This window comes from Andrena cerasifolii, chromosome 2 (genome assembly GCF_050908995.1).
Source record: "Andrena cerasifolii isolate SP2316 chromosome 2, iyAndCera1_principal, whole genome shotgun sequence".
NCBI lineage: Eukaryota > Metazoa > Arthropoda > Insecta > Hymenoptera > Andrenidae > Andrena > Andrena cerasifolii.
In genome coordinates, this window is record NC_135119.1 from 26,704,147 (window position 1) to 26,717,675 (window position 13,529).

At 38.0% G+C, this 13,529-nt stretch overlaps 1 protein-coding gene and 1 long non-coding RNA gene across 7 annotated transcripts in view; one reads left to right on the top strand and one right to left on the bottom strand.

The window, feature by feature from the left end:
* Positions 1-13,529, bottom strand: part of LOC143365947 (zinc transporter ZIP1-like) — a 37,255-nt gene that overhangs the window by 18,344 nt on the left and 5,382 nt on the right. For 5 of the 6 annotated variants that reach the window (XM_076806556.1, XM_076806555.1, XM_076806558.1 and 2 more), the window contains 6 exons: positions 6,719-6,973; positions 5,469-5,636; positions 4,388-4,549; positions 2,740-2,901; positions 1,202-1,409; positions 266-392 (listed from right to left, as the gene is read on the bottom strand). In XM_076806556.1, the coding sequence (XP_076662671.1) occupies positions 266-392; positions 1,202-1,409; positions 2,740-2,901; positions 4,388-4,549; positions 5,469-5,636; positions 6,719-6,973 (1,082 nt within the window). Of the gene's footprint in view, positions 1-265; positions 393-1,201; positions 1,410-2,739; positions 2,902-4,387; positions 4,550-5,468; positions 5,637-6,718; positions 6,974-9,955; positions 10,303-13,529 lie in introns of those variants that run through there. The other variant, XM_076806553.1, reaches the window with a different exon arrangement.
* LOC143365952 (uncharacterized) lies at positions 3,410-5,456 on the top strand. The gene is made up of 3 exons (XR_013084630.1): positions 3,410-4,206; positions 4,309-5,082; positions 5,213-5,456. It is a non-coding gene; the product is annotated as an uncharacterized LOC143365952 (long non-coding RNA).

Here is a 13,529-nt window from a genome sequence, read left to right on the forward strand (position 1 = left end):
TGTAGTATGATGGGTGTTAATGCTAGCCTGTGTCTACAATTTTAATGATCGCTTCTCTTCGTTGTAATTGGCGCTGGTAATGTATGAGCCTTAGAGAAGTCGAACTGGTCAGCTCCACTTTCTGTACACTTTTCAGTTCTAAGGAGGATATTGACTAGAGCTTGAGCTTATCAATTTCTGTTGTCTTTTATTTTGTGGAGTTGATCACTTGGGTTTCTCAGCGACCTATATTTTAGTGGTAGTTGGAAACAAGTTTTGTACTTACTCACAAGCTGCAGGCCAAACATCACGACGAAGCCAACTAGGATGGAGAGGTATTGATTGAGGCCGCTTCTGTGCTCTTGAAGGATCTCGAAGAACACCACGTATAATAAAGTCCCAGATGCTAGTCCCTATATTATGGGAAATGCGTAATGTTGTTAGTAGATGTAGGATGTATTGATCACCCTCGAATCTCGATTCACCCTTCCTTCAGAAATTTGATAAATAATCGGTGTCCCCTAAGTAGGGAATTAAATGATGTGATCTGTGATACATTTGCTTCTTACTGATTCAGGAATTAGCAATTATTAGTCTACTAAATTGTTAGTTAGTGGTTTAGAAGAGTGGGTGCTTTCACTTCTTCTTTTGAATCTAAATTTTTGAGTTGTTCTTCTTCTTTTGAATCTAAATTTTTTAGAGTGAATGGAAAAGTGGGGGATTCCACTTATTTTTTAATCTAAATTATTAGTTTTTAATTTGGAAAAGTGGAACTTTCCACTTCTTTTGAATTTAAATTATTTTTTACTGATTTGGAAAAGTGGGTGTATTCACTTCTTTTGAATCTAAATTTTTTAGTTGTTCTTCTTCTTTAAAATCTAAATTTTTTAGAGTGAATGGAAAAGTGGGGGATTCCACTTATTTTTTAATCTAAATTATTAGTTTTTAATTTGGAAAAGTGGAACTTTCCACTTCCTTTGAATTTAAATTATTTTTTACTGATCTGTAAAAGTGGGTGTTTTCACTTCTTTTGAATCTAAATTATTAGTTTTTAATTTGGAAAAGTGTGAACTATCCACTTCTTTTGAATCTAAATTATCAGTTCCTGATTTAGAAAAGTGGAACATTCCACTCGTTTTCGGATCAAATTAATCTGATTTTCGTGGAAGGGTTAAAATCTTCGGGTGATCACAAGAAACTCTTCATAAATAGTATTATCCACCTGGAGTAGGACCGGAAGTATGCCACTGGCAGCTGCGCTTCCGCCACCGACAAGGCACATTCCTATGCCGATTCCCAAAGGTGAAACGACCGCGAATGTGCAGACGTAGATAACGGATAGATACGTCCTGGTATTAGAGGCTATTAACTCCACGCCAATGCAAAACGCTATGACGAATTTGTGAGCAGCCACTGCCGCAAACATGTACCTAAAAGCGAAATCAACGCTGCTTGGTGGTAGGCTACCTACACGATTCAATGTATCCAATCCACAATGATTGATTATAGTTATAGTCATAACTAATAGGAATATTTTCAAAAGAAATTAAAATACTATCTTTGTTTTCGCTTCGACAAGTAAGTGCAATGACTCATGACACACAGTTGTTGACGCAGGGGCTCAAGAAGTGATAAGTTCAGAGTCAATAAAACGAGGATCTATTCGCGTTGGGTCTGATAAAGCAGATTACCCGACAAAACTTAATACAATTAGTACAAAGAGTCTCATCTTCTTCAGCTTTGCTGTCGAGTTCTTATTAAACCATGAACAGAGATCCACATTGTCATTTTTAAAAAAATTTGGAAAAAGTCATTAAGTATAAATTGATTCCTATTTAGCTAATTATCATTAACTCTCAAAGAAATTTGTCGAAAAATTAAATGATCAAAAAATATTCATTTTTAATTGTTCTGATTACGACTAACCGTTATGAATGATTAAACTTTTTGTGGGTACCAGTAATCATTATCGATGACGGAAATGTAATTCTGGTTACCAGTAACCATTATCGATGACTCGAATTTTATTTTCGTTACTCGTAACCATTATCGACGACTCGAATTTTATTTTGGTTACCGATAACTATTATTGACGGCAAAATTTGTTTCTAGTTACATTCGATCATTGTTAAATCTTATGAACATTACTAATAATAATTATTAGTATTCATTGACAACTCGAAAAAAATTAATTATGTATCTTATATATTTTATTAAGCAAAAAACGGTAAACTGTACTACAATACCTTTTATTTTGTTCTTTAAAACCTAGGTTTTATAATTTTTTTTTCGTGTTTTCAGTGTATACTAGTTATTAGTAATGTTAATAAAAATAACTAACAATGATCGAGTGTAACAGAACAAAATTTTGCCGTCGATATTGTTCAGCGGTAACTAAAGTAAATTTCGCGTCATTGATAATGATTACCGGTAATCAAAAAATAATGGTCATTCAAAACCAAAATTATTTAATTAAACATATTAACACTTACACCATAATTTTTAAAATTTGTCTTATAACAGTTATGACGTCTGAGTCCATGAGTCATTGCGCAAAATAAATTATACAGTAATCCACTGCAAAGAAGAAAAGAGTGGCAAACTGTTTGTCCAATTACCGCATTTAGAATACCTCCTAAAATATGGTAATCAGTACAAGCTTCGCTCACTAAAAACGCGCACATCTATGAATATTTACACTCCGTTCCACGTGTACATTTAAAAATAACAATCGACTAATTAATCGTGACGCAGACGTACCAGACGTAAGAGGCTGAACTTTCCAGTCCAATAGCGAGTCCTTCAAATAATTCATGCACGGATAAACCGAGAACTATTAACAGTCCTCGCAGCGAGCTTATGACGAAGTCATCCTTCTCGTCCATTATAACGGGCAAATGATGTGAATGCCCGTGACCGTTACTGAGACACGACGATATGCGTTCATTTTTTTGTATCTCGTGCAATTTGCATGGAGAGTGCCCCACTTCCAGTGAGCATCTAAATTATTCCCACTGCTATTAAACGCAAGAGAAAAAAAATGACCAACATGGGAAGATCTCGAACCCGGAAATTCAAAGAATTCTGAAACTTTGTGAATATGCAGGGGATTTCCTCCTGATTACACCGCAATTTTTGTTTGCTGCGCAAAGTCACTCGATGCGGGTGAAATTAACCCCTGAAAATTCAGCTATTTTTCGATCTTGTGTTATAACTCGCGAACTGTGAGAGATAGAAAAAAATTTAATTTGGAAAAGTGGGTGTTTTCACTTCCTTTGAATCTAATTTTTTTAGTTTTTAATTTGGAAAATTGAAACTTTGCACTTCTTTTGAATTTAAATTATTAGTTTTTAATTTGGAAAAGTGGAACTTTCCACTTCCTTTGAATTTAAATTATTTTTTACTGATTTGGAAAAGTGGGTGTTTTCACTTCTGTTGTATCTAATTTTTTTAGTTGTTCTTCTTCTTTTGAATCTAAATTTTTGAGAGTGAATGGAAAAGTGGGAGTTTCCACTTATTTTTTAATCTAAATTATTAGTTTTTAATTTGGAAAAGTGGAACTTTCCACTTCTTTTGAATTTAAATTATTAGTTTTTAATTTGGAAAAGTGGAACTTTCCACTTCTTTTGAATTTAAATTATTATTTACTGATTTGGAAAAGTGGGTGTTTTCACTTCTTTTGAATCTAAACTATTAGTTTTTAATTTGGAAAAATGGAAATTTCCACTTCTTTTGAATTGTGTTATAACCTGCGAACTGTAAGAGATAGAAAACAAAATCTTTTAATTAGATCTATCATTTGGGAAACAAATTATTTTACAGTTCACGAGTTATAACACAAAATCGGAAAACAACCGGATTTTCAGGGGTCAATTCCACCCTCTTAGAGTGAATTTGAGCAGCAAACAAAAATTGCTTTGTAATAAAGGATGAAATTCCCTACATACTCACAAAGTTTCAGAATTCTTTGAATTTCCGGGTTCGGGATGTTTCCTTGTAAGAGAAGAGTATATAATATATGGTTTGAGAATTTATACCTTGAAGGGCACTCCAAGGTCATCTTGAAGGTCACTCCAAAGTCATGGACACTTTTTTGCTCGTTAACACCTGTTTTCTATAATTCTATATTATAGCCGACATCAAGACGAGTTCAACGACCTGTGACATCATGAACTTGTGGTGATTTTGAATAAAAAAAAAAAACAGCCAGCTGGTAATGCCAAAATTGTACGTAATGTACTAAATAACATGACGTCGCCAATAACATTGCCAAATGCTGGTGTTCAAAAGATTAAGCTCCTCTCAGTCATTTTTGCTTACTTTCAGCAGCAGTGGAAGTAATTTACATGATCATTATAAGTGGGATACTTTGCACGTGTGTAGATGATTAACATCGCCTGGTACTCACTAGTGAGAGTGCCCACTGACGCAATTCGGTAGAGATTGCCCGTTTTCGACCAACTCGCTGGTGCTCCTCGTCACGTCCTTCTTGGCGGACTCCGCTCTTTGGGCCTGTTTCTTCCTCAGATGCGTGTGCACCGATTCTTCCACCAAGTACATGATGAAGAATCTGCGACAGAACAAGTGGAAATATTCACTTCCCCGAGAATCTCAGGTGGATGTACATTTTTCCAAGTATTCAGGCAGGGGACCAGTGCCGGATTTAAGGGAAAAGGCCCAGGTGGCAAACTTTCTGAGCCACCCTGTATATGTAACAGAATTAAAAAAAAAACAAACAAAAGAAATATAATGTTTGGATAAAATCTTAATTTTTTTGGTAGATGGGGCCCTGGTGGCCTAGGTGGCAACTGCTTAATTGGCCGCCTGTTAAATCCGCCATTGCATGAGACCGTGTGGCAAAAATCTTGACCTTCAATTTAACAAGATAAATTAAATTAATCTATTCCACCATCTGCAGAGTTTAGTTTTTCGAAAAAAAGGCTTGTATGACAAAAGTTCAGGTTTTCGATTCGCTTTTTGAAGCACCCCTTCCCTCGGGGCTAAAAAAAAAATTGGAACACCCTGTGCATTCGAATGACATAATAATACACACTTGAATAATGCAACAAGTACCGTAATTGCAAGATCTTATCTCGAGTACAGGTAACTTAAGTATTCAGCAAAGATATTACATGAGCTACACATTATACTTTTCAAATCTTCTAATTCCAAAACTCCACCATGTAATAATAATAATAATAATAATAATGTATATCTCCCATATCTTGCATAGGCATATCTTCGAATCGCCAAGGTGAGCTCGTGAAATTCCACAAAATAATAACAATTACAATTATTCCACCAGTAGAGATTAAGAATAACAACACGAAGATAAAGAAGCAGATTTACATACACGAAAGAAAACAAGAAAGAAAAAAACAGTAGAGGTAAAAATGCTCAACTTACATAATAGATATAAGTAAAAATAGAAGTAGAGTGCAAATACCACGAACACTGTGAAAACGAAATACAATTTTAATTTCCCTCACCCGGCACAGGTGAGCGCCTCAGCCAATGAGAAGCTAAGCGCAGGCAGTTTCCCATCCTCGGTAAGATGCTCGACCCCTTCCTTCACTTCAGGCAGTAGGTGAAGAAACGTGGTGCAGAACAGCACGCCGCCGCCGAATCCCAAAAGCAGGCTCACCAGCTTCGTCGACCTACCGCAACGAACCATCGTTTAACGACACTAAGTTTATCCACAGGCGTTGCGCTCGTAATGCCCGGTTACGTGACTACGGTCGCCGGCGTAACCATTACGACACCTTAACCGAGCCCGCCACGATAACGTAGTCCGCAAACTTCCAGCCACAGGTGTTTACGTTCGGCGTGTGCAACCTGACCCACAATTAAGTGGGTTATCAGTTTGCTCAGAGCGGACGGACTCACCGAACTCGCGCGGGCCGTGAAAAGTGTGGCAACGGGGGATTTGCTGGGAGATAGGGCCCCAAGGGGCTTAACGCTCGTCCGCGGCGCCTCAGGATCCCCCGTATCGCGACGGGGATCGGTAATTGCCAGAGGGAAACTTAAGGGGTTAGCTACCTTCAGGAGGTAGAAAAAGAATCAATTCTTTGGCAATTTATTTCAGAATGTACATGCATATTTTTTGTATTCAGATGAGGGACACATTAACATGTTATTATATTGTATTTTGGTGTAAAAAAATATCGAGTTATTGGAAAATTACAGCTGATTTACCGGAAGCTGTTTTTTACACCGGTGACCACGATTTCTCCAAAACCGCTTCACCAATCTTTCTGAAATTTTTTAGGTTTCTTCTAGACATTCAAATCCAGTCTGCAATCGAAGCATTTGTTTTTCCAATGCATAGTTTTTATTTTATGGATGAAAAATGAGTATTTCTAGCTAAACATAAGTGTTTTCATCCATAAAATAAAAACTATGCATTGGAAAAACAAATGCTTCGATTAAAGACTAGATTTGAATGTCTAGAAGAAACCTACAAAATTTCAGAAAGATTGGTGAAGCGATTTTGGAGAAATCGTGGTCACCGGTGTAAAAGCAGCTTCCGGGAAATCAGCTGTAATTTTGCAATAAGTAAATATTTTTATACCAAAGATAATATATAATAACTTGTTAAAGTGTCCCTCATCTGAATACAAAAACCATTGCATAAATATATGCATGTACTTTCTGAAATAAATTCCCAAAGAATCGATTCTTTTTCTACCTCCTGAGGGTAGCTAACCCCTTAAGTCGTTGGGTAGATAAAACTCGATACCTGGGATTCCCGACGTCCGCGGTGTTCCATTTCAAACACTTCGCCATCTGCATCGGCAGAATGCCCATGCACGTGCTGACCGCGCATAAGATGATCATGGTGACGCCTTTGGCGACCAGCACGCCAGACGTGTTGCCATCCTCCGTGGACCCCTCGTCCTCGAGGTGATGCGAATCCGCGGTGGTCATCAGTCTCTGGATGAGGGAATTGTCTTCCAACGGGGACATTTCTCTTCTTATCGAACGCCGAGGTAGCCTGGTAACCGAAGAATCTATATCTATCTATACCGTTATATAAAATTGAAGTTGCATACTTTTGTAAGAAAGTCTAAGGTGTAGCAGGAAGAATTTGCTGAATAAGTTATTTGCTGAATATATAAATAGTTTCAATGAGGAAACAAGAGTAAAGATGGGGTCCTTCTCGACTCGAGGTCTAGAGAAGACTGTCTTTCCGTCCTGTGGAAAGTCCTCGGTTTTTCCTTTGGGGAAAAATACTAAGGACCCTGATGCTAATTTTATGACAGCTATGGCGTCCGCGAGAGATTACCTTCTGGAGGCGTCGGGGTGCCTTTTGAAGATGTTTCCACGTTAAAAAAAACTTTATAAATTTTTTTTATTAATTATTTTTATTTTATAATTTTTTTTAACTTGGGGAAATCTTCAAAAGGCACCCCGACTCCTTCAGAGGGGAATCCCCCGGGGGCGGCGTAGTATGGGATTTTTACCCATTAAAACTCCACGGCCACTATGAAATTTTTAATAATTTCCATGCGAATATCTCTATTATTAAGACCCATTGGCAGAAACGCTCGGACACCTATTTACTGATTTTCGACATAGATCCATCGTGCCAAGGCTCATCAAAATCGGTGTCTACCACATGGTGTCCTCCCCTTGTCGGTAAACATGAACTGTACCCACAAGTGTGTTACATCCATTGAGCTATAAAAAGTTTTTTTACAGCTGAATGGTGACATCACTTTGTTCGTCTTGGCGAGAGGAAGGTTCTAACGTTTTTAGTTTTTTTAAATAATGATTTTTAAATAATAGTAGATCGCGACGCGACCGCTAGGCGGCGACCGCGCGAGCGCTTCTCGCTTGCAAAATGCACCGCGGCGGGAATAAGTGGCCGAGGGCTCTCGAGTTTACAGATCGCAATTACAGATTATGAGTCAGTCACGCTAAGCTGAGACGGGGGACGCTAGTGCGATATAATAACGCTTAGGTATGGTATTTTGCGGGCAGAAACCCCTTTGGTGTTCGGTATCAGTGGCGAATTAACGTAACTGCGATTAAATTAATTCAAGAGCTTTGTAAAAAGAAATGGATTTTATTCTTTAAATAAATTTTTGTAATCACCCAATGAACTTTATTGAATTTGTATCAATAATATTTTTATTCTTTCAACTCGGCTTCCCCCGAGATTAAATCCTGAGTGCGCCACTGTTCGCTATTTTACTGAAAAAAGGCCAAAGAATTATTTCAAAGAACTAAGATCCACAACTTTGAAAATTTAGAAAATTTAGAAAAATCCTTCGAGATTCGTTTTTTGTATCACTAAAGACTACACATATCCAAAAAGTGTCCGATTTCGCGTGCAATTTTTTTCTGGAAGTACTATCGTTATAGTAGCAGATAGTGAAAGAACCAAGTATTTAAATGTCTTACATAATATTCATACATTATCGTGACAAATTGCTCAAGTAGTGGGTCAATAAGTGATGTATTGCTCCCTGAGCGACTACAGTGGAAAAAGGTCACTAATCTTTTTGTACATACGTCGGTAACATCGTAATGTATTTTTAACAACTAATTATCTCGCGTTTTTGCATCGCGCGGGTATACAATTCCTTTACTTCCTTTCTCTGTAATTGTTCTTCCTAACAAACCGATATCGCGATGTTTAATTGCGATTCTAATTACACCGTACTCGGTAAGTGCGTGTTCCTTGGTTAACGACGAATCCCTTTTTATCTAGACATCTGATACGCTTTATCGGCCCACTTAAGGCTTTATTTTATCGACCGTTAAAGAATCGGGTATTTGTATTATCGCGCCTCGACGGCGGCTTTATCGCCGTTTTCACGGCAACAGCGCGAAAACAACACTGCGTAGGTGTGAACGGGGCAGAAGTTTTGGTCGACGCGCGCTCTCCACAACTAGAACGCTATATTTCACTTACAGGAGCGTGGCATATCGAGTCCACACCGCTGCCCCGTGAAAAAAAACATTACGCTCCTTCGAACTTAGCTGGCCCTGTATCTCGTATCATTTAAAACCGGTATCGGACGCACTAAACTACTTCGAGCATAAGTTTACGACTCGACGCAAAAACATGGACGTTCGGAAAACTATCCGTTTCGAATTTAAAACGCCACTTTGCAAAGTGATTTACTATTTATAAAATACTGCTTCCCTTTTCCACTTCGATGAATTCGCGGAATGTGAAATCGAGCGATTAATCCCAGGAGCCGGCGAGAATATCTCGGAGCATTAAGTATCGGGGTATTGAGACAGGTGTCGATTTAGTGCTCGACACGCGCGCTAATATTTCGCAATCTGTAGTAGGTATATCAGACGTGACGTATCTATCTACAAATTCAATACTAGATAAAATTTCGAGTTGCCACGGGAGTCCGTATCTCGAGGAACCAGAAACTCTTCCTCATCCACTAACCGTCTCGTAGTTGCCTACATATATCGTCTCTTTTGTCTCGTGTTGCCGGCGCGCGTGGACGTCGGAATGCGCGGATGCGCTGGCAAGCCTGATTCATGCGGACGGTTATCGAATTACCACCGTGTAAAACCGACGCGCAACTTCAGCCTGCTTCTGACGCCGAGCTATAGGCCGGTATTCGTAGTCACTACTTCTCCTTAAGCAAATGCTTAAGCACTCGGCATCCTTTACCAGCTACTAGGTTAGTAGAGGATGTGCTGCATGCTTAAGCAGTCGCTTAAGAATAAGTAGCGACTATAAATACCGGCCGTAGTGTACTTCGCGCTAGAAACGTATCTACGTACTTCGCATTAATTCCTTATCGACTTGGACGCGAATTAAACCACTTCCCTTAATTAATTTCTAACAAAAATTTCCTCCTAAAATTAAACCTTATTAATCCCAGTGTTACAATAATGAAAGGCGGAGTACCTATGGCTACCTATATTACCCGAACAACGCAAATTCCTCGATCCTGTTCCCATGGTAAAACCTCTCTCCATACTGTCTTTACCAACTCACCGTAATTTCAAATCCGCGAGTCGAGAGAGCGGGGTGGCGTTAAAACGTCGCGACACCTGTTTGCCCGGCCCGTTATTATCCCGAACTGGGAGCACTTCAGAGGTGTTCAATAGCAGTCGACGCACTACCAATCCGCCCTGGCTATTCCGGTTGAGCGTATATATGGGCAGCCGGCGAATCGATTCGTTCGGTGATAGATGAGAATCGTTGGCCGGCGCGATAACGTAGGCGACGCTGAGCAGGAACATCCAGTCGGAGTGGCAGGCTCGATCTCCCTCCCTGCCTTCTCGGGAGAGCGTATATAAGTCGCCACGCGCTTGGAAAGGACGATAGCGATCTTTTAGGTAAAGGGTAAAGTCGATCGAGTTAGTCTCGTATCTGGCAGGATGTGAATATCCGGCAGTTTGGTATAAATTTGGACCATATCGTGGATTGTTATTATTATTATTGAATTCGCGCGCTGTTTATTGTATTATTTGTCATTTAATTATATTATCGATGTGAAGAGATTTTCCCCTTCGAAGAATTTGTTTGCCGATAGATTTCGCAGATGACACGGTCGATAAGGGTTATCGTCGTGTTTCAGTGACCACTGGGGGCCTGTTTCTTTGTCTGCGGGGTGTCTCTGTTGATTTAAATTTCCCGCTTCCTGACGAACGGGGATGAATTTTATTTTTACAAAAAGTTAAATTCTTTATTCTTCGGCGTATCGATATGAAAGCGACACCGATGGATTCCGAGTATTCTCTAGGTTAAAAGAGAGTATATATGCAGCATGTAAATCGCACTGTTTTTAAAGAATTTTTTTTTGAATTTTGCAAATTAATTTTTATGCGATTTCGTTAATTGTAGTGTGAATGGTGTCGTGTTTGGTATCATTTTCATCGGGAGAACACAAGGAATCGATTGCCGTCATTTTTCTGAATGTCCGATGAAATTCAAAACGTCACATTTTTTACTTCTTAATGGCTGGGGCTATCTTTGTCTTTTATGGCCCATTATTCTCGGGTCCGAGAAATAAGCGTCCTAAGGAAATAAAAAATGATAGTCGCAATGATTCTTTATCAGTTTAGCAGAGGAAAAATTGTCAGCCCAAGCGATTCCACTGTATTTAAAAAAAACATAGTTCATTTGCAATATACAGTTGCTTTCACACCTATTGTCGAGTAGAACACGTCGAAACAAAGGAAAAAAGGTTTAAAATGCTATTAAACTAAATTTTACATCAGACTTTCCTCGTCAATTCCAGCGCTTTTACATTTTTTGACGATTTTTATCGTGGTCGTTATTGTTTTTTGTATTCCCTGTACACAGAGATGGGCAAAATTTGTATTTAAATACAATTTCGAATAACGAATAAGAGTTAAAAAAAATTGTCATTCGTTCGTTAATGCGAGTTAACTTTATTCGACTCATGACGAATAATTTTTTTTTAACTTTTATTCGTTATTCGTGAATTTTATTTAAGGGGTCATGCTCGGTCAGGAGGCCGAAAAAGGGTGGTCTTTGGAAATTTTTTACTCAAAAGCTAGAACACATTTCTCGAAAAATCTTTTTTCCTTTCAAGGATTGCATCTAGTACCGTGCATCGTATTTTTTTTATTTAAAAATATTTACCAATAACAAAGTTATGGTGCATCACTCGAAGGTTTTCTTTAAAAAAGGCTTCTGCGGTGACCACTGCTGCTCGAAAATCGATCTAAAATAAAAAATTCAAAAGAATTTACTTATTATATTATATTATCCAGTATTTGAAGGAAGGATTTTTTTATCCGATGCTTAGTTTTCTTTCAATTGACGAAAATCAGGCACGATTTATGATAACAATTGAAACTTTTACTTTAAACATCAGCCATTTTTTCCCAAATCAATATTTCGAAGAAACCTTCGTTCAAATACTAGATAATATAATATAATAAGTAAATTCTCTTGAATTTTTTATTTTAGATGATCGACTTTCGAGCAATATTTTTAAATAAAAAAATTAAGTTATTGACAAATATTTTTAAATAAAAAAATTAAGTTATTGACAAATATTTTTAAATAAAAAAAATTAAGTTATTGATAAATATTTTTAAATAAAAAAATTACGATGCACGGTACTAGATGCAGTCCTTGAAAGGAAAAAAGATTTTTTGAGAAATCTGTTATAGCTTTTGAGTAAAAAATTTCCAAAGACCACCCTTTTTCGGCCTCCTGACTGAGCATGATCCTTTAAATAAAAATTTAGCCCATCTCTGCCTGTTCTCCCCCCAAAAATTGACATTTCCTGGGGTGAAATAGTTTCGTGGCGTTTCTTCGCTTTGTGATCACCTTCGATTGCAACCAATGGTCACGAACGGGTCGTTAAACGGGGAACAATGCAAACGAGAGGCAGGATGGTACTACGTACTACGTAGTACTAATGGAGGCTGAGTACAGTGAAAGTACGCTCGCTATGTTCCCTCGACCAGGGAAACACACAGTGGGGGGATGAAATGACTTTTGCGTATAGCCAAGGCAAACTACAGTGGCGTTTGAAGTCACTGGCATTTTATCGGTTGCGAATCTTTTCCGATTTTTGCAGCAAAAATGTGCAACCAGGACTTGAGACCGAGCTTCCAACCAGTAATATTATTTAACTACTTTAATTATATATTACGTTCCTCATATTACAGCAGAAATCGTTCCTTGATTGAAGTTAACAAAAAAAAAGAAGCACTTACAGAATTCTTAAGCAATCGGTAATGTTGTAACGCAGTTTTTAACAGTTCATAGATTAATAATTAGTGTATCCATTATTTTGTTTTATTTCAGTTAAGTGTGAGCCAAGGAGTTAATATACAGGGTGTCTCTATCGAAGGGAGATTAAAGTGACATATGAAATTTGAATATTTTACAAGTATTTAAAGGATTTGTTCTTCTACTTGCAATACTGCAAACATTTTTATTTTTCACGCATGCTAAGTCTCCTGCATATAGTTAAGCTTCTATTTCTGTTCCTAATCAAAGAGCAACAAGTGTTCGTTTATTATCTACCCGTATGGTATATTAGTTTCCAATTGTTGGAACCTCACGTTTCCCCATTGTTTCACATTTACACGGTCAATATTTGCGCTCGCGGTGTTACCTATATTTTTTTTATCGCTATTTACTCGCTGACGTGTCTCCACACATATTTTCCAGTCTTTAATTTCTGCTTGGTATCGGCAGCACAACTGCACGTGGTAATAAATCCTCACCCGCCGTTTCTCTGTGCTTCGAAGCTACTCGACACTTTTAAATAACATATACGGAAAACTGGACAACAACACAGCATCGCGCGATAATTAGTGCAACCAAGATAGTAGCTGATTCTACTCACAGAAATGAGTGAAAATTGTGGAGGAAATTTTTCTTAAACGGAGCCGGGTTTAAAAAAGCAACTCGATTCCAAAATTTGTAAAATATAGATATAGGTGTACCAAGCAATAGTGGCATTCGTCTTCAACGATAAGATAAGGCCTTTGATATCACAAGACTTCACTCCCCACCTTATAAAAACACTTCCCTTTATACTTCACGCCTTCAATTCACTTTCGCACGCAGCATCAGT